Here is a 26,280-nt window from a genome sequence, read left to right as displayed (position 1 = left end):
GGTGGCAGCCTGGCTGCTCATGTGACCAGCTCTGTTCCTGCCTCTTTCTCAGGAGGGTCCTTCCATCTGCCCTCTGCGGGGCGAGACAGGATCCTCGGCCTTAGCCACCTTTCCTGGTTTGGGACTGGCTCCTGCCTGCACGGTGGCCTGGCTTTTCCTGCTCCGAGAGGAGCCCTGCCACCTTCCTAGGTTCTTGACGGCCACTTGGGGCCACCCTCCACCCCCCTAATCTGTGCTCTCCCCTGTCTGCCCATCAGCTTCTCTCAGGCCCTCCTCGTTCCTGCCTGGGTCACTGCCGTGGCCTCTTGACCAGCTTCCCCATCTGCAACCATATCCTTGCTCTTCCACCCCATAACTCACCCATTATCTTAAAGCGTCTTTCTCACCGCGGTGCTTCCAGCTGAGAATCCATTAGAGGCTCCCTGGTGATTGTCCCTCTCCGTGCACCCGGGCACCATCCCGGGCTGGTGTCTGTCCTCCGTGTGTTGGGCCACGTCCAGTGTGCCCCCACTGGGCAGGACTCGGGAAGCTGCCCTTGGACAAATGAACGAGGGATTCAGCTCACGCGTCCAGTGTGTGAGCTGGTGTGTCCAGCGTGGTCCTCCACCCGCTCCTCTGCCATCTCTTCTCTGTCTCCTCCCCGAGCTCCTGACCTACCTGCCTCGGCTGCCCCCTCGTCCTGTCTCTCACCAAGTCTTGCAGTCTTGCTCCCTCCATGTCCCTCCTGTGTCCCCTCCTCTTCACTGCCCTCTTCTTTTACCCCCTTGAGAAGAGCCCACGAGGCCCGCGTCTCTGGCCAGCACTGCCTCTGCCCATTCCTTCGTCCACAAGGAACAAGATGTGCAGAAATGCTCAGCCAATCGCTCCTCGGCCCTGCTTAGAATCCTCTGTTACCCTCCTGAGCTCAGGCTGAAACCTGTACTCTCCACCCAGCAGCCAGGCCCCAACTCTCAAGCCTCATTTCCGGCTCCTGCACAAACCTGCTGGATGGAGCCTCCCAGCCCACTGAGCGTCTGGCCGCCCCGTGCCCTCTGCCTGCAGCCCGTTCCCCTGTCTCTGCTGCTGCCTCCTGCTCCTGCCACATCACTTCTTTTTATTTTTTTATTATTAAGTTTATTTTGAATTTGCGGATAATTGCTTTACGATGTTGTGTTAGTTTCTGCTGTACAACAATGTGAATCGACCATAAGTATACATATATCCCCTGCCACCTGAGCCTCCCTCCCACCCCGGCTGCATAACCTCTTTAAGCATCACCTGCGGAAAGCCTTTCTGACCATCGCCAAGGTGGACCAGGAACCCCCCTGCAGCGCTCAGTCTGTTTTCATCACGTTCGTTGCTTCACTTAATCACAAACCTGCATGCCCTTCTGGGCCAGATGCTGTCACGGGGCTGGGCAGAGACTCGTGTCATTGTAGTCATTTGTCCAGTTATCTCCCCGGCTGGACCTGAAGCCCCTCCAGAGCAAGAACCAAGCAGTGCCTGCCCTGGAAGCCCTGGGTCCAGCAGGCATTCCACTCGCCCCCTGTCCCCAGCCACCCCTGTCCCCTTGCCCCCCACAACCTGTCCCTGGCCAGCATCACCTCCCTTGAGAGCCATCCTGTGCCCAGAGGGGACTGAACTGTCAGGGCTGAGCCCCCTGCCAGGGCTGCCCCTGGACCGCTGGCCAGTGCTTTGCCCCCACCCCCATGCCTGCTGGGAGGCACACAGCAGGTTCCGATGGGTCTGGGGGTCTGGGGGAGGCTGGTGTGGGGAGGCCATGTGGGCCGGCTCCCATGTGCCGTCCACCGCGTGCAGGGTTCGAGTCTCCGGCAGGACCTGCCCCGTCGCCCTCTGCGCCCCCCGCACCCCCGTGGCAGGGCCGCAGCGTGGCCAGCTCCAAGCTCTGGATGTTGGAGTTCTCTGCCTTCTTGGAGCGGCAGCAGGACCCCGATACGGTAGGTCCTAGCCGTCGCCAGCTGGATTTTCTCCCGCCCCATCCTCATTCCTGGAGCGTGCTGCTCCCCAGCCTCCTCCAGCTCCAATTTTGCCTGCTCTGGCTTTCTCTCCCTGCCCTCTGCTCTGCTCCACCTTGGGACTGAATTTAGGTTCCTGTTCCTTCTTATCCTCTCCTGGTTCACCTGTCCTCCCCCTGGCTTCTTTCTCACTGGACCTTGCGTCTCTCCCTCCCCTAAGCCTCCCCTGGTCTCTGTGCCCCACCCTAGTCCCCAGTCCCTCACGCCTTCCTTCCTCCCATCTAGTCACCTCTCCCTCTGAAGACGCTGGTCCCAGCCCCACCCCAGGCTGCACTGCGCTGTCCCCTGTGGCTCCAAGGAGCCGTCTGTCTGCCGCACATCCTCGGGGGCACCAGGAGGAGCAGCAGCCCACCCCCACTTTGAGCCCTGCTGTGTCTCCATCCTGGGTGACCCGCGTCACCTGCAGAGTTCAGAGTAGCACCTGGCCGGGTGGACAGGAGCCCAGAGCCTGGGAATCTTCACCGATCATTTCAGTTTAACACTTTTTTTTTCTTAAACGCTAAGATTTCTCAAGGTCTTTATTTTTTCTTAATTTATTTTAAATTGGAGGATAATTGCTATACTGTGTTGTGTTGGTTTCTGCCATGCAACAACGTGGATCAGCCCATATGTATACATATATCCCCTCCCCTCCTGAGCCTCCCTCCTATACCCCCCACTCCCAGTTTGACATTTAGAAGCTTATTTTTCAGGTGAGGAACTTGTTAGTCAGACAAACCCTTCCTTAGAAGCCCAGCATGTATTGTGAAAGCAGTGGATTTTCTCGGATTGCAGCAAGGGGTTCCCAGCCCCCGCCCCCCACTTCAAACGGGGGAAACACCCCTTTTCTGGTTCAGTGGTCTTCCATCACAGATGAGATTGAGGGGGTCCAAAGATAGAAATGACCCGCCTAAGGATATTCAGTGACCGAGCCACGACTCAGAATGGTGCAAATAGCGACCAACACATGCCAAGCACCTGTGGGGGTCCGACCTGCCCCAAGTGCGGGATGCCTGTTTACTCTGCTGTGCACTCAGCCCTTCTTCCTGCTCCGTGTCACCAGGGGTGAAACTGAGGCCCTGCCGTGGCATCCCTGCTCTGGGCCCCTGGCTGGGCTCGGAGCCCCAGGGCTGGTCCGTCCGCCCCGCAGCCCCTCAGACTAGCTCTCTTGTGCCCACAGTACAACAAGCACCTGTTCGTGCACATCGGCCAGTCGAGCCCCAGCTACAGCGACCCCTACCTCGAAGCCGTGGACATCCACCAGATCTACGACAAGTTCCCCGAGAAGAAGGGCGGCCTCAAGGAGCTCTTTGAACGTGGACCCTCCAACGCCTTTTTCCTCGTGAAGTTCTGGGTAAGTCTCTGGTGGCCTCTCCCTTCCTGCCCTAGCTCGGCGATGACCAACTGCCCCGAGGGAAAAGCCTGGGCAGGGAGGCCTGGCTGGCAGGAGGCACTGATGGGAACCCTGCCCTGGTCAGGAGAGACAGCAGCGTGGGGGCCCTTCTCACCAGCACCTGCCTTCCTCCACTCAGAGATAACAGTCTGTGTTCTAGCCACCCTCAGATGAGAGCCACCCTAGACCCCCATCTCACAGATGGGGAAACTGAGGCTTGGAGTCAGCAAGGGCCTGGCTGGGAGACCCCCAGCCCCGGCGAGCCCAGCTCCTGCAGTCCCTCTTGTGACGGGCGTGCTGGGGAAGCTCAGGGCTGTCGGGAGACTTTTATTAGCGTGTTTCTTCTTCACTGGGCTTCCCAGGTGGCACTAGTGGTAAAGAACCCGCCTGCCGAGGCAGGAGACGTAAGAGATGCGGGTTCAGTCCCTGGGTCGGGAAGAGCCCCTGGAGGAGGAAATGGCACCCACTCCAGTATTCTTGCCTGGAGAATCCCGTGGACGGAGGAGCCTGGCCGGCTACAGTCCATGGGGTCACAAAGAGTCGGACATGACTGAGCAACTGCGCATGCATCCCCGCCACCCTACCGAAGGGAGGTACAGTTGACAGCCTTGGTCCCTAGAGGGGAAACTGGGGCACAGAGAGGGGAAATGACCTGCCAGGGCCACCCAGTTTGTAGTGGCAGCCCAGAGTGCAGACCCAGCTCTGGGAGTGTGCTTGTAGCCATCGCCCTACATTTCCTGCTTCGCCAGGTGCTTGGTGCCTCCCTCAGGGCCCTGGTGCTTCCCCTGTCCTGGTGGAGAAGGCTGTGGATTGCCTAAAAAGGGACCCCAGCCCCTAAGCGGGGGCAGGAGGAGAGCAGACTTAGACGTGCATTCAGAGTCATTTTCTATAGCCCAGACTTCGCTTCCAGGAGATGGTCGGGGGCATCCTGCCTGGAGATCAGAGCTGGCAGGGGTCGGGGAGGAGCCAGAGCATCCTTCCCCAGTCTGGCCCATGGCCCTGGTCCTCCCCTTCCTTTTGACTCTGGGGGTGCTGGGGGTGGGATGATGAGAGAAGAGGGGGTGGGGACGGAGATGCCAGGAAGCGTGAACGGCAAGTTCCATGCTGGCCTCAGTGCCCCATCCGTGGGCTGCACACAGAGCCTGTGCTGTATGGACCGACAGGAGCTCGCGTTCTCAGCACCCAGGGGCGGTCACCACACAGGACTGCGGGCGGGCTACCAGCGAGCCCTCCAGCGTGTAAGGAGAGCCAGGAGGGCAGCGGAGAGTCTGGCTGGAGAGTTGCGTTCCCAGGAGTCTTGGCTCCGCTGGACCCTGTTTCTCCACCTGCAGAATCAGCACTTGGTTCTTGGGGTCATGTGAGAGGCTGTGTGTCTGAGGACCCTGGCGTGTGCGGGCAGCTGATGGTGAAGGGGGCTGTGTGCCTGCCTTATGCCCGCGGCCTGAGCCCTGATGGCCAGAGGCTTGGGCAGGGTTAGGGTGGGTGAAATCGGAGCTGGGGACGGGGCAGCAGGCTGAGGAGATGGGGTGGGGGGTGCATGTTGGTGGCCAGGAGACCTCAGCCACCATCTGGACCCTCTCCTCCTATGTGGGGAAGGCAGAGGCGCCAGGGAAGGTCAGACCTGTGATGTGGGGAAGGCAGTTCTCGTGCTTGCTTATCATGGGACTCGGGGTCCTCCCGGGCAGCCCCAGACCCCAGTCATCCAAAACCCTCTCCTCCTGTGCCCTGGCCTGGAGCTGGCGCGAGATGGGCCACATGTTTAGGCAAGGACACAGCTGGGCAAGGACATGGTGAGCCCCCTCCCTGCCCCCAGCCTCCTTTTTCCTGCCTGGTGGTTTTCCCATCTGGCCCCAGGCCCTGGGCATGCAGGCTGCAGGGTGGGTCAGAGGGTGCTTGGAGTGGGAGGAGGGGGGACTCTGATGTCCCCAGCTCGGCCTCCCAGCCCCTCCTGCCGAGTTACTGCCCTCACTGGTGGGGAATAGGGAGTGAATGGTTGGCTCGCGTCTGCCGGTGCACGTCGGTTCCAGCTGGCAGGGACATCGGCACAGGATGGGTTGGGGGGTCAGGCTGGGCCCTAGGCATGTGAGATGCAGGGGCCGAGAGGCCAGCACCCCTCCCTCCTTCCCCAGGACCTGTGAGATCAGCAGAGTCCTCCTCTGTCTGTCGGCGGAGGGAGGGGGGCCTCCTGGGCACTGATGGCTGTTAACTCCGGATTGAAAAGGCTGGGTCGAGCTGGCAGGGAGGACAGGGCCCCTGCCCCTCCTCCGTCGCAGGACCCTGTCTCCTGGGCACATACCAGCGCGTGACAATGAATCTGAGCCCCCAGCCCCCTTGCCCAGCTGTCTTGGCTCATCTGTCAGCCACCCGATCCCCCACACCTGTTCTGGGCACAGCCTGCGAGCTGCCCACCACGCCACGGCTATGAATAGGATGGGGGAGGGGAGTGAGGGGCCGCGAGGGGTGGGGGGTGGGGCGCCTCTCAGGGTAACAGGGAGGCAGCTCTGCTCTCAGGCTGGGAAGGTGGAGACGCCAAGCTTGTGTGGGTGCGTTGCTCAGAGTGGGGGTACATGGTGGGCAGGAAATCCTGCAGTGGGGCTGTTGAGGGAGTGGGATCGTAGTTAGGATGTCACGGAGGATACTTGTGGCTGTCGCTGGCTGAGGTCCCCAGGGGTAGATTCTGGGGCAGACTCTGGACCGTCTCTTGTGGGACTTTTCTTTTTGCATGCCGGATCTTAGTTCCCCGACCAGGGATTGAACCCGGGCCCTCTGCAGTGGAAGCACAGAGTCCTGACCCCTGGACCACCAGGGAGGTCCCTGTGGAATTGCATCTCTGCTTCATCTCCTTCTCTCTCTCTCAGCTGCCAGCTCACCTGTTCTTGCTGCTCCCCCCCACCCCCCAAGTCACACACACACTCCTTGAGGGCAGAGACTATGTCGCAGCCTCTCCCCTTCTACCCTGACTGTTCTGGGCCAGGCAGGATGCATGGGTGACTGAAAGGCCAGGTGAGTGGGAGGCGATGCCAGGAGACCCGGGAGCGTCTCTGGGCTGGGGTGGGGCTGCGGTTCTGAGGACTGGCAGGTGCAGGAAGCTTAGGTGTCCCCCTTGTGACTACAGGACCACTCCTCGCCCAGAGCCCGCGTGAGGGGGCAGGCTCAGTCACGTGCCACACTGTTGAAGGCACACACCCTGCGCCTGGCCGAGCCCTGGGAGAGCTTGGTTCCTGCCTCCAGGGTTTTCACCGTTTGGAAGGGGCAAGGCCAGGCCCTGCCAACCCGGTGCTGTTCCCGTTTTAAAGGGGTTCTGCACAAGGGTGCCAAGACCTCTCAGAGCAGTTAGAGGAGGGGCCGAGTGGAAGGGGACCGGTGTTGGGGAGACTGATCTGGAGGCAGAACTGAGATGCAAGTCCAGGGTGGCTGGGCTCACGGGGCCACAGAGATGGCAAGGGGCTGGCCCCCCAGAGCCATTGCTGACAGGCACCAGCAGGGTCTCGTTGCGCTGAAGGCCAATGTGAGGTCCTGTCTGCTGGGCAGTTAGTACCTGGTGGGCAGCAGGGGCCAGGCTCTTGACACTGTTTCTGTTGCACAGCCTGACTTTACCCCAGGCCTGCGTGTGAATGGGCGGGGAGGCTTTCTGAGGTTCCTCATCCATGTTCTTTCTGAGCACCGCCCCCTCAGTCGTGTCCTGGCCCTGGGACCTGGGCCGTGACCTCCACCAAGACCCCTCTGAGTCACCACCCTGCCCTCGCCCTTGTCTCCCTTCAGGCAGACCTCAACACCAACATGGAGGACGAGGGCAGCTCCTTCTACGGGGTGTCCAGCCAGTACGAGAGCCCCGAGAACATGGTCATCACCTGCTCCACCAAGGTGTGCTCCTTCGGCAAGCAGGTGGTGGAGAAAGTAGAGGTAGGCCATGCTGCCCACCTGGGCTCCGGCCCCTCACGCGCACACACACACCGCCCCCAGCTTGGGCTTCTCGCCTCTTCCCCCAGATTTGTCTGAATTATGGCAGTCTCACCCTCACCTCGTCCTTACCACTGACAGCCTGCCGCATGCCCAGCACGAGCCGGGGGAGCGGTGGGAGGCCAGGCACCCCTGTCCTGGTGGTTCTCACTGGCTGTACATCAGGTCTTGGGGGGGCCAACACCCTGGCACTGAGTCCCCCACAGTGTTTAACCCCAGACCTCTCCCACCTGCGGGTGGTGTCTGGGAGCCGCCGGGCTGGCGGTGGGCGGCGGCCTCCTAAGCCGCGCGTCCCCGGCCCTGCAGACCGAGTGCGCGCGCTACGAGAACGGCCACTACTCCTACCGCATCCACCGCTCCCCGCTCTGCGAGTACATGGTCAACTTCATCCACAAGCTCAGGCACCTGCCCGAGAAGCACATGATGAACAGTGTGCTGGAGAACTTCACCATCCTGCAGGTGCGGGGGACAGGCGTGCGTGTGTGCAGGTGTGGGGGGACAGGCATGCGTGTAGGCAGGTGTGTGTGGGAGGGACAGGCGTGCGTGTGTGCAGATGTGGGAAGGCAGATGTGTGGGGGGGACAGGTGTGTGTGCAGGTGTGGGGAGACAGGCGTGCGTGTGTGCGGATGTGGGAAGGCAGGTGTGTGTGTGGGGGACAGGCGTGCGTATGTGCAGATGTGGGAAGGCAGGTGTGTGTGGGGGGGACAGGCGTGCGTGTGTGCGGATGTGGGAAGGCAGATGTGTGGGGGGGGACAGGTGTGTGTGCAGGTGTGGGGGGACAGGCATGCATGTGCAGGTGTGGGAAGGCAGGTGTGTGTTGGGGGACAGGTGTGAAGGCAAGTGTGTTTATGGGGACAGATGTGTGTGCAGGTGTGAATACAGGTGTGGGGGGACGTATGTGGTGTGTGCAGGTGTGAAAGCAGGTATGGGGGGAAGGTGGGTGGTGTGTGCAGGTGTGGGGGGACAGGTTTGTGTGTGTGGGAGCAGGTGGAAAGGCAGGTGTCTGGGGGGGACAGGTGTGAAGACAAGTGTGGGGAAACAGATGTGTGTGTGTGCAGGTGTGGGAAGGCAGGTGTGTGTGTGGGGACGGGTGTGTGATGTGTGTGTGTGCAGGTGTGAAGGCAGGTGTTGGGGGAAGGTGGGTGGTGTGTGCAGGTGTGGGGGGACAGGTGTGTGTGTGGGGACAGGTGTGTGGTGTGTGCAGGTGTGGGAAGGCAGGTGTGTGTGTGTGGGGACAGGTGTGTGGTGTGTGCAGGTGTGGGAAGGCAGGTGTGTGTGGGGGGACAGGTGTGTGGGGACAGGTGTGTGGTGTGTGCAGGTGTGGGGGGACAGGTGTGTGGAGTGTGCAGGTGTGGGGGGACAGGTGTGTGGAGTGTGCAGGTGTGGGAAGGCAGGTGTGTGTGTGGGGACGGGTGTGTGATGTGTGTGTGTGCAGGTGTGAAGGCAGGTGTTGAGGGAAGGTGGGTGGTGTGTGCAGGTGTGGGAAGGCAGGTGTGTGTGGGGGGACAGGTGTGTGGAGTGTGCAGGTGTGGGGGGACAGGTGTGTGGGGGGGGACAGGTGTGTGGGGACAGGTGTGTGGAGTGTGCAGGTGTGGGAAGGCAGGTGTGTGTGGGGGGACAGGTGTGTGGTGTGTACAGGTGTGGGAAGGCAGGTGTGTGTGTGGGGACAGGTGTGTGGTGTGTGCAGGCGTGGCAAGGCAGGTGTGTGTGGGGGGACAGGTGTGTGGGGACAGGTGTGTGGTGTGTGCAGGTGTGGGGGGACAGGTGTGTGGAGTGTGCAGGTGTGGGGGGACAGGTGTGTGGTGTGTGCAGGTGTGGGAAGGCAGGTGTGTGTGTGGGGACAGGTGTGTGGTGTGTGCAGGTGTGGGAAGGCAGGTGTGTGTGGGGGGACAGGTGTGTGGAGTGTGCAGGTGTGGGGGGACAGGTGTGTGTGGGGGGACAGGTGTGTGGGGACAGGTGTGTGGAGTGTGCAGGTGTGGGGGGACAGGTGTGGGGGGGGACAGGTGTGGGGGGGACAGGTGTGTGGAGTGTGCAGGTGTGGGGGGACAGGTGTGTGGAGTGTGCAGGTGTGGGGGGACAGGTGTGTGGTGTGTGCAGGTGTGGGGGGCAGGTGTGTGTGTGTGGGGACAGGTGTGTGGTGTGTGCAGGTGTGGGAAGGCAGGTGTGTGTGTGTGGGGACAGGTGTGTGGTGTGTGCAGGTGTGGGAAGGCAGGTGTGTGTGTGGGGACAGGTGTGTGGTGTGTGCAGGTGTGGGAAGGCAGGTGTGTGTGTGTGGGGACAGGTGTGTGGTGTGTGCAGGTGTGGGAAGGTAGGTGTGTGTGTGTGGGGGGTGGGCAGTGGGCGGAGTGGACGGCACGCTGTCTCCTGAGGCCCTCCCCCCCACCCCCGGCAGGTGGTCACCAACAGAGACACCCAGGAGACCCTGCTGTGCGTCGCGTACGTCTTCGAGGTGTCAGCGAGCGAGCGCGGGGCTCAGCACCACATCTACCGGCTGGTGAAGGAGTAGAGACCAGGGACAGGGAGGGGGTGACATCACGTGTGCAGGGACGAGGGGAGGGGCCCCATGGGGCAACCCCCGAAGCACCGAGAGTTGAGGTGGTGACTCTTCTACCCAGGAGCAAATTCTGCCTGAACCTGCAATTGCCCAAGCCCAATAAACCCCAGCTCTGTGCGTCTTCAGAGGCCCCGTCTGGCTGCGCGAGCCCCGGGAGGGCTGAGGGAGAAGGGGCCGGATGCCACCCCGGGCGCGGCCGTGAAGCCAGGGCTCCGTGGACTCGGCCAGGACGGTCGCCAGCTGCCGACGCTCAAGATGGCATGTCCCCGAGCTGCCCTGGAGGCCCTGCCCCCGGCTCCGGCCACAGTGGGAGGCCTGGGGGCCTGTGTGTCCTGTGCGGGCACCTCGGCCACGGGGAGTGATGTGTCTGCCCCGCTTCCCCCACCGCCTCTGCTGCCGCTCCCCCTGAAGAGCGGACAGGGAGGCCGGCCCAGCTCAGGGGTGGGTTTCAGGTGTGGAGGTTAGACAAGGGCAATCAGAGCTCTTTAGCTCCAGTGGGCGTGAACTCTCAGGCCCTGCCAGCTGCCCGGGGGGTGGGTTCCAGGTCAGGGGGAGCCCAAGACAGAGAGGGTAGGAGTGCTGGGGCCAGCTTCTGAGTGTGGGTGGGGGCCCTGGGGTTCCTTGGCGTCCTCTTCGGTGGTGAAGGCCAAGAACGTTGGTCCGAGGTCCGCGCTGTTCTGGTGGTCTGAGACCATGCAGTTGGTATGCCTTGCCATCTCACAGCAAACGCCTCCCAGCCAAGAAGCCTGCTGGGTGGTGACCACCTCGGGGCAGCCGCGCTGACCACCCCCTCCCCGGACGGAAGGTTCTATGCACCCTGGGGATGGAGGAGAGGGGAGTGGAGCCCACCCTGGGCCTGGAGGGGACCCCTCAGCTGAGGGAATTTCCCTGGTCTGTTCCTCCTGGCAACTGGCCTCAGTCCTAGGGCTCCCCGCTGCCTGCCCTGTCTCAGCGTGTGTCCTTTCCTCCCTGTAGAGGGGGACGGCCTTGGTGAGGAGGACATGTCGGTATAGTGCCTGGTGCAAGGTGCACTAGAGAGATAAGAAGTTACCGTCCTCTTACCCCTCCTGGCCCTTGGGATGCTGGGAACCGGCTCTTTGCTGCCATCTAGTGGCTGTTTGCTATCATCTTCCCTAATAGGGAACCACACTTCCAGGAGCCTGGAGCCAAAGGAGACTAAGAGTCACGTGCAGGAGTTTTGTGTGCTGATCTCAGGGACATGTGTGGGGATATGAAGTGAATAAGATGGTGTTGAGGAGGTGTTGTGTGGTTAGGAGCCAGGGCTCCAGAGTCAGTGGCTAGGATTGGAATCCTGGTGCTCAGCTTTGGACTGTGTGGCCTTGGGGAAGTTACCTAATTTCACTGTGCCTCAGTTTCCCCATCTGTACAATGGGTATAACAATAGTACCTACCTCGTATATGTAGAGTGCCTAGCATGGTGCCAAGCACACGAGTGTGTGCTGTGAGTATGCATTATTATTAATAGCACTGACTCTTGCAGTCTGAGGAGTCAGCTTGGGAGACTCTTAAGTGGGGGTGGGGTGGTCCTCAGAGCAACTGGAATTCAGAGGTGGGAGGGGGTGGGGCGTGGAAGATTCAGGGAAGAGGCGGAAATTGAGAGGGGCTGCTTCTTGAAAGAGAGGCATTGCCTAGATAAACAGCCTGAAGGGGCAGTCTGCTGGCAGCTCTGGACAGGGCAGGAGGACCAGCCCTCCAGCTTCCTTCTGGACAGCTGCTAGACCCTGGGCCAAGTCGTGTCTCCCTCCTGGGTGCTGGGGCCCGGCTCTCATCTATAGACGATGTGATGTGGAGGGAGGCGAGGGGTCCCTGAGTCCCTGAGAATTGTCTACCGTCTTTGTGTGGTTTGGGTCTGGGGAGGCTTTCCTGCCCACCCCTGGTCACCGTCATGGCCTTTGCCCTCCCACCTCCCCACCCGTGTTCCCGGAGCTGTCAGGATAAAGGGAGCCCGTGACCTCTGTGCCCCCACAGGACTGAACCTTCAGACAAACACTGGTGTATGAGTAGCCTTGGGCCCTGGGACAGACGCACAAACTGCGTCCATCGTTTTGTGTCCTGGGTCTAGGGAGTCCATGTAGATGTTGGGGCCAGAGCTGGCTGCGAGTGTTCCCTTCTCTTTAGGACCTGGTCTCAGCAGCCTAGTGGACAGTCACCTACTTAGAGCTGGAAAGTCCAGACCGTTCCACCACCGAGAACATAGGTCTAGGCGCCTCTCCCTGAGGCGCAGTGCAGACCGTGACCCGCGGGGCCAACAAATGGGAGGTCCCACCCGGCCCGCTTCTCCTGCGCCGTCATCTCACACACATCCCCTCCTAGCCACTCTCTGCCTTCAGTCTTGGCACCTCATGTCCCCTGGCCAGCAGGCCCCTGGAGAACTGTCACTCATTCTTGCATGGAGTGACACTCCCAGCATGGAGCCACTTCTGCAGAAGGGATGCTGGCTCCTGCCTGGCGGGGGAAAGGCATTCCACTCACAACCCATCAGGGCACCTGTCACCCGTCCCTGCGCCTCGGGGCCGAGACATCTCTTCCGTTTTCATCCGGGGGTGTTGTGCTCTCCCCATTTTAAAGATGAGGGAGGGGCGTCCAGAGAGGCCAGCTAACTTGCTTGGAGTGTTCTGGAATCTGAATGCATGTATTCACCAGCTTAACACATGTTTATTTAACTTCTGGTTCGTACCAGACACAGGGATGTACAGACGGCTGAGACAGATGGGGTCTCTGGGAAGCTTATGCCTTACTAAGGAGGGAAGACAGACCGAGTGGGTAAAGGGTGGGTAGCCTGACGGGGGACCACCAGGAGACGAGAGAGGCCCTGGAACCTGGGGAGGGAGGCGTGTGCGTGGGGACGGTGGGGAGGCCGTGTCAGGCGCCGAGAGAGGGAGCCGCAGGCCCAGGTGTGGCCCAGGTCCTGGCCCCCAAGGGCAGGAAGGGCTTGGATTTTCCTCTCTATGCTGGGAGGTCCTGGAAGGGTCTCAAGTGAGGGAGTAATACTGTCAAGTCTGGTTTCTGGGAAACACCACCAGGCGGCTGTGGCCCACAGCGCAGTGTCATTGTTTCTGGGTCTGTCTTACCCTTGGACGCCGCATCGGGGCAGGGGAGCCACTGCAGGGCAGAGGTGCCCTGCTCTGCCACCTTCCACAACCCACACCCCACGTCTGGGGCACGGCAGCGGCCTGGTGAGCATTTGAAGGTGCGTGATCTGTGCCTTTGGGGCTGTGAGTGAGGTTCCTGGAGTCTGTGCACCCCTTAGGGATAGGACCCTCCTGATGGCACTGGGAGGAGGTGGGGACGTGGAAACCGGAGTGTGCCTGACCCGTGGGGTCTGGTGACTAGGCAGGGCCCCGACGGTCATCAGGGACTTTACATTGAGTGGGGGTGCTCTTCCTGATGGGGGCAGCCCCATACAACAGGAGTCGAGGGGCATGTGGGCTGGATCCCATGGGTGAGGAGTGTGGGGCCGGGGCACCTGCTCCCCTCCCACCCATGGGACTCAAGAGCGGTGAAGCCAGGGGCGGTGCGGCCCTTCCTGGCAGGGGTGGTGACCACAGGGAGCCCCCGACCCCGCAGGGACAGGGCCACCTATGCACACCTGGGCCGCAGCTGCCCAGAGGAGGGGCAGAGCTGGAGCTGAGTTGTGGCCCATTTTACCCAGTTATCCCAGAGGTCACTGCGTTTGACCCCTTCTGACATTACTGTTGTGTCAGCCAAGGACGGAAGCAAGAAGGTGAGTCTGGAGCAGTTGCTCTGAGGGTGGAAACCCGGAGCCAGGTTGCTGGGGGCTGAGGGCAAGGGACTGAGCTCTGGGAACCTTTGTGGCCTTGTCTGCGAGACGGGAATGAAGTGGGCTGCTGTGGGGAGGAGGGTGAGCACACGTGCGAAGGGGCAGCCCCACACCCGGGGTGTGATGCATGAAGAGGTCGCTCCTGATTCTGCCCCTGCCGCCTTGGCCACACACACACACTCACAGCACAGATACAGGCACACACATTGCATACACACCCATGCACGCAATGCAGCACACACAACTACACACACTATATACACCCTTACACAGACACACATACCCACACTCATTCCTGTGGTTACCATATACACATGCATGTACCACACTCCTACACACACACTCACACTGTATACACCCTTACACAGACACACATACCCACACTCATTCCTGTAGTTACCATATACACATGCATGTACCACACTCCTACACACACACTCACACTGTATACACCCTTACACAGACACACATACCCACACTCATTCCTGTAGTTACCATATACACATGCATGTACCACACTCCTACACACACACTCACACTGTATACACCCTTACACAGATACACAGACCCACACACATTCCCGTAGTTACCACATACACACATGCATGTACCACACTCCTACACACACACTCACACTGTATACACACACACACATGCAGTGCACACCTACACACATTATACGCACACACTCACACATAGACACACACCATTACAAACATACCACATGTACCATACTCCTACACACACTCTCACACTGTATACACACACACACACACATGCGGTACACACCTACACATTATACGCACACACTCACACATAGACATACTCACCATCACAAACATACCCCATGTACCACACACCTACACACACACACACTGTATATACATACACATACATATAGCACACAGCTACACACACTGTATGCACACACTTACACATAGGCACACACACCTACACACATTCATAAACTCATCACACACATGTGCGTGTACCATACACCTACACACATACACTCAACATTCATCATACAGACACACATACTTACACCTGTATGGACACATGTATGGACATGTAGGTGTCAGCACACGCACACACACACACACATTTTTAGAGAAACAAAAGCTCTGTTCTGATGTCCTTTCAAAGGCAGAGAGAAGGGACTTCCCCGGTGGTCCAGTGGTTAAGACTCTGGGTTTCCAATGTACGGGGCGTGGGTTCGAATGCTGCTTGGTCCCACATGCTGCAGTGTGGCCCCAAGAAAAGGCAGAGAGGAGCCCTCGGGGCGCCTGGTTCAGCAAGGGGGCCACCGTTTTAGACCCTTCTCACTCTGTGGCGGCTGGTGGGGTGGTGGGGCGGGGGCTTGGAAACAAGGAGCCGGTGTTCTTCATCGGGAAAATGACTCTGGAAAGGGAGCGCCGGGCCGCTCCGATTGAGAAGCTATCCGAAGTGCGTTTTTGTTTCAATTCCCGGGACAGGACGGGTGAGGTGGGCCTGTGCTTCCCGGGCAGGCGGGAGGCCGCAGCGGGGAAATGGTGCCTGGGTTCATGGCTGTCTGATATTCAACTTCAAGTGTTTTGTATTTTGCTATGTGAACCCCCTTTGTCTCCAAACCTCAGTAAAGTCTGCTCCATACACAAAGGTGTCTGTGCGGTGATTTCTTTGTATGGAAACGAAGGGGTCCCTGTGGATGGAACACAGAGCAGCAGGTCCAGCTGGCTGGGCCGTCAGGGAGGACGAGCCTCGGCCGCCACCCAGGCCAGCCACCCCCCGCCCCTCCTCCTTCGAGGCCCCGGGCTCTGTGTGCACCGTGGTTCTAGATGCATAGCGTTAGGTACTCAGTAAACAGCAAACGGACTTAACGCCCCCTGCATTCAGAGAGTGGTCAAAGCCAGAGGTTCAGGCTGGGCATCCTTAGGGGTGCCGTCCCTAAGTTGGCCTTCTGGGGACGTGACGTTAGCCTTGACCTGGGAGTGAGCAGGCCCACGGGGCTGGCTGGTCCCCCAAAATCAGAACTGCAGGTGATAGTGGACTGAGGGGCCCAGACACACTTCAGTTCACCCTGAGCTGCACTGCTCCCTGGGACCCGGGACCTAGGTGTCACCCCCACCCCTCCCAGGGGCCCTTTCTCCCTGGGGAGCCAGGTCACTGGTGGTGGGTGTGTCAGGGGGGTGTCTCAGAACATGGTTTGGCCGTTTCCGGTCCACCGCCTGCCTTTGTAGAGCCTGGCAGCTAAGAAAGGTTTTTATTTTTTATTATTAAACCTTTTTTTTTAATTGTAGTAAAAGTCACATAATATAAAGCACCCTGTTTTAACCATATTTAACTGTACAGTTTGGTGACAGTACGGTTTTTCTGTTTTTAAATGGCTAAAAAGAAATCCAAGGGACACTAGCACATGGCCTGTGACAATGGTCTGCAATTCAAGTCCAGGGTCGGTAAACTGGGGGTCATTGCACTGGGCTCTGGTGGCTTGGCTCACAGTGGCCCTTTCCAGGAGCTGCTCCCAACTCCTGAGTCAGAGAGTGACCAAGGGCCTCCCTCAGAGCAGGGGCCAACGAGGGCCTGTCCACGGGACAGCAAGAGCGGCCACATGACGATCCGGGAAGTGAGACCCACTGGGAGGGTGCTGAGGAGGGAAGACGGGCAAGGTGACATCCTGCCCCTCTCTCAGGGGGCCACATCATCACTGGTTGGCCTGAGTGAGGGCAGTGATGGTTTCAGGGGTGTGGGTCCCATCCCAACCTGACCTGTTTCCTCCGTATCTGTTTAAGACTTTGCTGTTTGCACTGGAGCTTTTGTTCAGACTCCTAGTCATCCTTGATCATCCACCCAGTCATCTGTTGGTTGTCCACCTCTGCTTAAGAGGGTCCCACATGCCCGTGGGAGACTCTGAGCAGGTGGGCAGCTGTGAGCGGGGGATTGGTTCGTCTGTGACCATCCGGTGGGGTTCTTGTGTTAGGGTGCAGACTGCTTTAGGGCATTGCTTCCTGGCCTCATCTGGTTCCATGGAAAGGGCTCCCCCAATTTCCTGCCATGGAGAACCATCCGGCTGCCAGCATCTTGCGAACCAAGTGGGAGAAGACTGCCCCAGTGTTGCCCACGGACCCCCTGTTCTGCACGAGCCTCTTGCGCTCGCTTGGACCTGGTGTCCCCCAGCCCGTGGGGAAGAGCTCAGACTTCTGCCAGGGCTGGGAGGGGGAGCTGCAAGGAGTTAGGAGGGGCTCTGGGCCATTTATCTCTTCCTGAACTGACTTGGAGCAGTCCCCCACTCCCCGCCGCCACCTCCACCTCCACTTGCAGAGACCCCCAGAGCCATTGGCTCTTGACTGTTGGCGAGTTGGATCAGTGGTAGAAACCATGCTCCTTTCTGGCTTCCTCCAGGTTAAGGTTCTGCTCTCTTGGTCTGCTAAATCAGCCAGCACCCATTCTTCTTTTTTCCAGCTCCTGAACTTTTTCCCCACCTTCCTGATCTTGTTGAGATTTATATCTTAAAAAAAAAAAAATCCCTATGCAGCCATCTTATAAGGATTTCAAGAGAAAACAAAGACGGATGTGTGGAATCTGCCACCTTTGTGCCGAGTCACTTATTTGAAATGTCAACCTGGCTGTCAGGTGAGGATACATAAGTGGAGGGCAGGGGTGGGAGGCAGCAGGGAGACCCCATTAGGAGGTGGCTGCAGAGTCGAGGGGAGAGACAGTGCTCTGGATGCAGGTAAGTGGCGGAGAGGAAAGAAAGCCAATGACCTTGAGATGTGTTTGAAGACCATCACTTTGATTTCCTGAGGCTTGGGTCCAGGGCGGGCAGGAAAGTGAGGAAGCAAGGTTAACTCCAAGGTTCCTGGCTCAAGTCACATACTTAGAGTGATGGGAGAGACTCGAGGAGGAGCAAATATGTGGGTGGAGATCGGAGCTGAGTTGAGATCCCTGTTAGACCTCCCAGTGGAGGCGTCCATAGCAGCTGCCCTTGCGATTCTGGAATGAAGGGGAGCGGTTTCACTGGCGCCTGGGTTGGTATTTAAGCCCTTGAGACTAGATGAGATTACTTAGGAGAAGATGGCTGGAGAAGAGGAGGTGTCGCCAGGACTGCCCTGAGTCATTCCAACATTGAAGGGCAGAGGAGAGGGGGGAGGAACGCGGGAAATAGTGGTTTTCTTCTCAGTCGTAAAGAAAAGAAAGCATTTCTAGGGGAGCTGTGCACTGACATGTATATTAAAGTGAGCAGAGAGAAACAATCATTTGGGGCAGAGATGCTCTGGTTTCCATTCTTCCTGAATAATAGAATCCCCCATTTTTAGCAGGGCACATGGCCCTCAGGATAAAAACCATATTCCTTAGTCTCTCTTGCCACTAGATGAGGCTGTGTAAGTTTGACCAATGGAGGCAAATAGAGCTGCAGTTTTTGTAAGTGTCCTAATAGAAAGAAGGAGACTTCCCTGATGATCCAGTGGCTAACAATCCATGCTCCCAATGCAAGGGACCTGAGTTAGATCCCTCGTCAGGGAACTAGATCCCACATGCTGCAACTAAGAAATGGGGAAGTCAAATAAATAAGAAGAAAGAGGGCATTCACCTCTCCTTTTCACTTGACTGGATTGTGATGTAATGGCTGGATTTCCTGCAGCTATTTTGTACTAGGAAATAACCTTAGGAATAGAAGTTACCAGTGGTAAACCAATAAGGTAAAAGGATCTTGGATCTTTGGTTCCATGAAGCACCATTACAGCTTTGGACTGATTTTATGAGAGAGAAATAAACTATCTTCTTTAAGTCACTTTTGTGTTTTTTTTGTAATTTGCAGCCAAACATATTTCTAACTCATGCATCATGGCATAACGTTTGAAGCATGAATGGCTATAACAACAACAGTAATAATCCCACTCCTGACTCTGTAGCACTTTTCAGTTTACAGAGCACTTTTTTTTAAGGTTTGTTTATTTATTTTTGGCTGTGATGGGTCTTTGTTACTGCTTGAGGACTCTCTCTAGCTGTGGCGAGCAGGGGCTACTCTTTGTTGTCACATGTGGGCTTCCCTTGTTGTGGAACACAGGCAGTAGGCACATGGGCTCAGTTGTTGCGGGGAGTTGCTCCTCGGCATGTGAAATCTTCCGGGATTGAACCTGAGTCCCCTGCACTGGCAGGCGGATTCTTAACCACCAGACCACCGGGGAAGAGCCTACAGACCACTTTTAAACACACTGTCTTGCTTGGTTTCGCAGCTGCTCTGTAGTGATGCTGTAGACACTTTCTTCATAGATGAAGGAACCGAGGCTCAGAGGAATCGCTCACTCATGGCACCCGGTTACTGCGTCGCAGACCTTGTGCTTCCACCTGGATCCTCTGGCTCCTCGCCTGGTGACTGTAGTGGGGAACAGGTTAGGAACGTGTAGGAGGTTTTGTTCCAGATGCTGGTGCTGGGCAGAGAGCTGGGAGCTGGCCCCAGAGACCCTGAGAGTCACTGGCAGTCATTGACGATGGAAGCTTTCTCATCTCTCTGGAAAATGCTCCTATTTGCACAGGGGTGGAGACCGTAGAGGATAATTGGAGAAGTAAAGATCAGACAACCACAAACACTGGAGGGAAATGTGCATGCCAGCTGGCGGGCGAGCAGTCCCATTTTGGAAGTAATTGGGTAGCAATGAGATGTTCAGAGCAAGAGCCTGCTGAGCATCCTGTGATGGGCGGGTGGGGGAATGTTTTCTTGATATCAAAGGGGATCTGCTTCTCTCTGCAGACTCCCTCCCAAAGGCGAGCCCAGCACTTCTGAAGCTTGGCACGATTCTCTCCTTCTGCTTTTCCTCTCCAGTCACTACTTGGCCGACTTCTTTCCAGTTTCTTTCTCTGAATCCCCGACTGATCCTGATGTAGACAGTTTGTGGAGGCTGTATATGCCTATATCACTTGGAGATTGTGGGGGAGAAACAGACTTTAAACTGATTATGAGTTTGCACCTTCCTAACAGCAAAGGGCGGCAGAGGATGAGATGGTTGGATGGCATCACTGATTCAGTGAGTTTGAGCAAACTCTGGGAGACAGTGAAGGACAGGGAAGCCTGGCATGCTGCAGTCCATAGATGTCATGGAGAGTCAGACAGAGCTTGGCCCCTCACAAAAACAAACAGCAAGTGAAGGTGAGAAGACTTTTCGGTGACTGCTAGAGGTTACGAAGTCGGGAAGTGCAAGCTGCAATTCAAAGCAGCCTTGGGACTTGAGAAACCATACACCGCCCACTCCCCCAACTCCCAGCTTTAGCTCTAGAAAACCAGGAGCCCCCTGGGAATGCCGTTCTGTCTATCCCACCCAGGCCCCCTTTAATCTTGACAGACTGCCCTGGCCTCGCTCCTGGAGGCACATTAAAGCAAGCCTCACATGCCTGCTCCGGGGAACGGCCCGGCTCCTCCCCACTTGCTGCAGGCCCACTTGCTCTTCCCCTTCATCTCCCTGGGTCTTGGATTCCTGGCCGTGGTCCCTGGCTTTGATATTTGCTTCTGCTCCCTTGGGTTTGGCAACTCATCACATTCCCCTTGCAGCTTTCGGGGCCTCGGTTTTCTCGATTGCCGTCCGCTCTATTTCTGCCTCTGGTGTGTGTCCTCCCTCGGCCTTGAGTGAGGACCACCCTTCTCTGGCCTGGGCTCTGAGATGGAAGTGGTCTTCAGCTGTCATTTTAGCCAGGGGCCTAAGAAGACCCAGATCTACTCTTGATCATAGTTCTTCTTCCTCGAGAGAGAGAGATGCACAATTGAGGCTGGGCAAGGCACTGACCACTGTCTTTATCAGCGGAGACTTGGACCCCAATGTCAAGTTCTAGAAGGGCTGGCCTGAAAGCCTACAGCCCAAATAGGCCGAGTTTATCTCATTAAACAATTGCTGAGCACCTGGGATGTGTCTGGCACGGTTCCCGTGTCTGCTCCTGGGATGCAGCGGTGAATACAAGCAAAACTGGGCCGCCTTCCTGTTCTGTTTATCCTTCCCATGGCTGTACCCAGAGAATCTTGGATCTGGTCTCTATGATGGAGGAAGTGAGTCAAGGGCAACAGAAAGCATTTGCTTCAATGCCTCCTTAGAGGAGACAGTGACCCCCTGGTCCCGCTGTAGTGTGATAGCAAGATGGCTTGTTCCAGCCACAGAGACACAGACGTGGCCGATCTGGCTGAGGGGGCATCTCCGGCCCTTGGTAAATGGGACCCCTGAGAAGAGCCACATCCGTGTGTGCTCACGTGGGCAGAGCAGGGACTTGGGGCTCAGAACCCATATACTTTCACCCCACCCTCCCGGGATCAAAATCTGCAGGTGATTCCTGCACACAGTGCAATCCGAGAAGCAACAGGCTAGGCTTTCTAACCAGGTGCAGAGAAAAGCCCTGCCCACCACCCGCGACTCGTCAATGATCACTCCTCCTCCTTGGAGGTAGAGCACGCGATGGACTTCCTCCCCTGGGAAAGGTGTGCATTTGATCAACATACTCATCACTGGTTTTTCTGTTTCTTTGTTTTGCTTTTGAAGAATTAGTGGCCATCTTTAATATGTAGCAGAGAAGGGTCTGGATTTTTAATCAAATCAGTTAAGGCATTGCCATTATTTATTTATTTTTAATTTTTTGGCCACACCGCATGGCATGTGGGGTCTTAGTTCCCCACCAGATTGAACCCAGGCCCCCTGCATTGGAAGCACGCTGCACTACCAGGGAAGTCCCCCTCATCATTGTTTGGTTTAGTTACTATAAATAAAATAGTATCAATAAAAATAGAACTTAAAAAGTTAACAAATTCAAAAAAGGATGCTTCCTTTTCATTTGACTTGTAATATTTTAAGCGGTCAAAAATTTCAACAATATCATTCTACACCACTGTATTAATTTATAAACTGCTAAGTCACTATTAATTGAGTTTTTAATGCCTGAGGGGAAACTTTCGTGCATGGAAAAGAATACTTCAAGTTATTTGTGTATTTTAATTTTTTTTCAGTTGATTAAAGTTGTAAATTTTAAAGCCTGATTTTATTAAGTTCAACTTACAAATCCTGCTATTTTGTTCAGAAAGCTCGTATTTTATGTTAAATCTCTTTTTCTTTTTGATTAATGTTTAATTTGCTTACAAATTCTCTAAACATTTACTATCACTTACGAACTTGGTTAAATTAGCTTAGACAAAACTATAATTAAGCACTTCAAATATCTAACAAGCCATACTTAAACAAATCTAACAAAATCTTAGACACTTGGAATGTAATACTAGGAACACACACTATTCATGAAACATAGTAAGTTTCAATTTAGAGATCTAAGCAGACTTCTTTAAACATTTAACCTTCACCGTTCAGCCACCTTTGTATTAAATTAACATCATAAGTCTAATATATCACATACTTTTATACTTTTCCAACAACTTAAAAAAGCAGATAAAAATTGTTCATTTAAAAATGGTAAAAAAAAAAAAATAAAAATGGTTAATTTCATGTTATGTGACTTTTTCAAGAGGATGTAAAATTTAAGCTATTTATTAATTTAAGTTAAAATTTAAGTTATTACATTTTTAGGGAATTCCCCGGTGGTCCAGTAGTTAAGATTCTGAGCTTTCACTGCTGAGGGTGCAGGTTCAGTCCCTGGTTGGGGAACTAAGATCCTGCAAGCCACTTGGCTTGACCAACAACAACAAAGGTCATGTTTTTAAAATTACCCCCAAACCAAGAGAAAATATAAATTACCCTAATGATTATAACATTTGAAGTGAAGAAGTGAAGTTGCTCAGTCACGTCTGACTCTGCGATCACATGGACTGTAGCCCACCATGCTCCTCCACCCATGGGATTTTGCAGGCAAGAGTACTGGAGTGGGTTTCTTTCTCCGGTTATAATAATTACTGCTACAGATATCCTTAAACCTATCACAAAATTCAAATATCGATACATGTTTGTGTCATTCATCATATTTACATTTATTTTTAAGCCTCTGTCCAAACAAAGCAAGCAGAATCAGCCTCACGGGTGGGCTAGATGACTACAGTGAAGATTTAGGACTTGAGGATCCTTACACTTTGGGGTTATAAGCTTTGTATTTGAAGCTACCATACTGCTACAGATTCAGAGATTGCAGGAGGCTGGGGATAGAGTCTAGATGTCACCCAGTCTGGCAATTATCTGTGGGGAGTGACTGCTTGGGGTCAAAGTTTGCCTGCCACAATAACAAAATTCCCAAAACCCTCACCAAAAAACAACAAAAAAAGACACCTCAGGGCCTCTTTCATTCCTAGGTGTCTCACTGCCTGGATAAAAGCACCAGAAATTCACAGCTTAATTATCAACCCACACTCGGCTGTGGCATGCACATTGCTGGAATAGCTGACATTTTTGAGAGCTCCCATGCACCTTTTTTAAGTCTAACTGGTTTTCAGTGTTGTTAGGGACTCAGGCTTTTCACAAGTTTTGATTCCTTTCTGATAACTCAGATCGCCAGCTTTGGTTTGTTTTGCTGTGTCCCTTCTCCTTTCAACACCACTTTCTGAGTCCTCTGGATTAGCAAGCTCTGGCCTCAGCTAGCAGACTTAGGTCTGCTGGCACTTCTCTGCACTGAGATGTGGACCCAGCCATTCTCCAGGGAGCCCTGCTTTTTTAAATGGTGAATGTTATTAGTGACAAACACCTGGGCCCTCGTGGCGCAAATCACATCGTCTCCATGGGCACTGAGGGCAGGAAGGAATGTCTACTCCTGTCCACTCCAGTGAGAGAGCTGGAACATGAGCTCACGTGGACGTGTCCAGTTAACTCCAATCCTGCTCCGTCCTTTAGAAAATATACTCTACTGGGGACTTCCCTGGTGGTCCAGTGGCTAAGACTCTGTGCTCCCAATGCAGGGGACCCAGGTTCAATCCCTGGTCAGGGAACTAGATCTCACATGCAGTGACTAAGACCCAGCTCAGCCAAATAAATAAAAATAAATTAAAAAAAAGAACTAATAAAAAGAAAATATATTATAAGAGCTGCTCATTTGATTGCCCCTCTAAATGACTAGCTTTTAGCTACCAGCTGCTGCTTCTTTTTATCGTCATGCTGTACATATTTTGAACTTCCCTTGTGGCTCAGGCAGTAAAGAATCTGCCTGCAATGCAGGAGACCCAGGTTCGATCCCTAGGTCAGGAAGATCCCTGGAGAATGGAATAGCTACCTACTTCAGTACTCTTGCCTGGAGAATTCCATGGACATACTGAAGTGGGTTGCCATGCCGTCCTCCAGGGGATCTCTCCAATCTGGGGTTCGAACCCATGTCTCCCTCATTGCAGGCAGATTCTTTACCATCTGAGCCACCAGGGATGCCCAAGCAGCAGCAGTTAACTACTCCAGTACTCTTGCCTGGAGAATTCCATGAACAGAGGAGCCTGGTGGGCTAGAGTCCAAGGGGTTGCAAAGAGTCAGACATGACTGAGTGACTAACACTTTCCTTCAATGCATATTTTAATTATAATGAATTTTTAAATGTCACACATGGATGTATATCAACTTGGATCGTGGCTGTCCCAGCCAGGGCTTCAAGTGTGCCCTCGTCACTTTTTTGATCCTCTGGTCTTATCAGCCATCGTCCTCTGATCATTTTATTGACAGTCACACAATTTCATCTCTCATCCTCACTGAGCTCACTAGTCTGAGTTCTAATTTCAAAGCATCGGCTTCGACTCCCTGCTTCGCCTCCTGCCTCTCCTCTGCCTCTTCTGCTGGGAACGCCTGTCATTTTCTTTCTCCCTGTCCTCTCTGGGACTCCTCTCAGGCTGTCTTGGTGTCTGTGCTCAACCATCTGCTCTTTAAAGAGGCCATCCTTTGGGAGGAAATAAAATCAATATATACTGAACAAAGTTAACCTATTTGACACAGCATATTACCATAGGTAAGCAGATTGCTTTTTCATAGTCTGTGTGACCCATGAAAGGCAGAGAACTCAGTCTCCATCAGCGTCTAAGACCCTCTCCCCAAGCCCACCCATCCCTCGCCAGGCCCTTGCCCTGACCCGGCTCGCACCTCTTCCCAGCATGCGGCCCTGCAGTGACCAGCAAATCCCCATGTCCGCTTGCTTTCTGTGGAGGACAGAGCCCACGGCGCACCTCCCAGCCCAGCTCCCTGACTCCTGGTGTTCACCCGTCTCTGAGATGCTGTCCTCTTGAGCATGTGTACCTGCGACGTGTTGCTAACGAAGAGACCATGGCAGAGGCGATGGGATGTCGAACTGTGATTATGTTATACAGACTCCGTGTCACTGACAGATGTAGTCCAGAGACTGCTGGTGCCATGAAGCAGGTGGCTGTGCCTGGCCCCAGGCACTGGGGCAGCCTCCAGCAGGAGCCAGCCATCATCCAGGGCCGGTGAGCGAGTGAATTCTGACCACAGCCCGAGTGAGCACAACCTGGCCAGCGCCCCGGTCGCCGCCTGTGATATCCTCAGCAGGGAACCCTGCTGAGCCCTGCTGGGTCTGGCATCACAGGAGACCGTTCTGCTCCGAACCCCAAAGCCAGCCTCCCTCCTGTCTTTCCTGCTGTCTGCTCGGTTGCTCCCACTGGACCGCCCACCCCCCCCCCCCCCCCCCCCCCCCGGCCCCCGTCGGCACCGCAGCTCTCACCCTCACACTACCCGCCCTCTAGGCCTCTCACTTCCTGTCTGCCGTCCTTATCAGGCTGGAGGTGCGTGTTTCTGACAGTCCTGGTGACAGCCTGACCTCGACCTTCCGTCGTTTTGCCGTCTGGTGACGTCCCGACTGTAGCATCCCCACGAAGAGCAGAAATCCACCTCTCCTTGCCCGTCCCTCCTCTCCCCGTCCTGCTCCCGGTACAAAGACTGGCATCTTTCCTGCGTTAGCCAAATCTCTACACTTTACTTCTGTCATCCCTGTCCTCCTTCTATGAAAACTTCTACAATTTGTGGTTGCTTGTCTTCCCCATGTACTCAACTTGTTTCTCTCAACAGGAGCCTCCCAGGAGCTTTTGTTTTTCTTTCATTTTTTAGTTATTTGGTTGCGTCAGGTCTCAGATCTTTGTCGCAGCACACAGGCTTAGTTGCACGTGGGGTCTTAGTTCCCCCGCAAGGGGATCGAAGCCATGTCTCCTCTGTTGGAAAGTGAAAGTCGCTCAGTCGTGTCCGACTCTTTGCGACCCCATATAGTCCATGGGATTCTCCAGGCCAGAGTATTGGAATGGGTAGCCTTTCCCTTCTCCAGGGGATCTTCCCAACCCAGGGATCGAACCCAGGTCTCCTGCATTCAGGCGGATTCTTTACCAGCTGAGCCACAAGAGAAGCCCACGAATACCGGAGTGGGTAGCCTATCCCTTCTTCCAGCGGATCTTCCCTACCCAGGAATCGAACCTGAGTCTCCTGCATTGCAGGCGGATTCTTTATCAACGTCTGCTGGAAGGCAGATTTTATTTTGTTTTGGTTATGCTGGGTCTTCACTGCTGAGCGTGGGCTTTCTCTAGTTACAGCAAGTGAGGGCTACTCTTCACTGCAGTGTGTGGCCTTCTCATTGTAGTGGGGCACAGGCTCCAGGCGGGTGGGCTTAGCAGTTGTGGCACACACACTTTGTTGCCCCGAGGCATGTGGAATCTTCT

At 55.5% G+C, this 26,280-nt stretch overlaps 1 protein-coding gene and 2 non-coding genes across 3 annotated transcripts in view; 2 read left to right on the top strand and 1 right to left on the bottom strand.

Annotated features, from left to right (window-relative positions):
* Positions 1-10,022, top strand: part of TEAD4 (TEA domain transcription factor 4) — a 61,214-nt gene extending 51,192 nt beyond the window's left edge. The window contains exons 11-15 of the mRNA XM_052640053.1: positions 1,798-1,937; positions 3,175-3,348; positions 7,150-7,290; positions 7,654-7,806; positions 9,740-10,022. Coding sequence (XP_052496013.1) covers positions 1,798-1,937; positions 3,175-3,348; positions 7,150-7,290; positions 7,654-7,806; positions 9,740-9,853 — 722 coding nt within the window. The 3' untranslated portion in view covers positions 9,854-10,022. The remainder of the gene's footprint in view (positions 1-1,797; positions 1,938-3,174; positions 3,349-7,149; positions 7,291-7,653; positions 7,807-9,739) is intronic.
* TRNAG-UCC (transfer RNA glycine (anticodon UCC)) lies at positions 6,124-6,196 on the bottom strand. The gene has a single exon. It is a non-coding gene; the product is annotated as a tRNA-Gly (tRNA).
* A 13,482-nt stretch (positions 10,023-23,504) lies between the features above and the next one.
* On the top strand, positions 23,505-23,577 carry TRNAG-CCC (transfer RNA glycine (anticodon CCC)). Its single transcript has one exon. It is a non-coding gene; the product is annotated as a tRNA-Gly (tRNA).
* Positions 23,578-26,280: the final 2,703 nt, after the last annotated feature.

The sequence above is a fragment of the Budorcas taxicolor genome, chromosome 5 (assembly GCF_023091745.1).
Source record: "Budorcas taxicolor isolate Tak-1 chromosome 5, Takin1.1, whole genome shotgun sequence".
Lineage (NCBI taxonomy): Eukaryota > Metazoa > Chordata > Mammalia > Artiodactyla > Bovidae > Budorcas > Budorcas taxicolor.
Note: the sequence above shows the minus strand (reverse complement) of the source record. Positions and strands in the feature narration are given on the sequence as shown.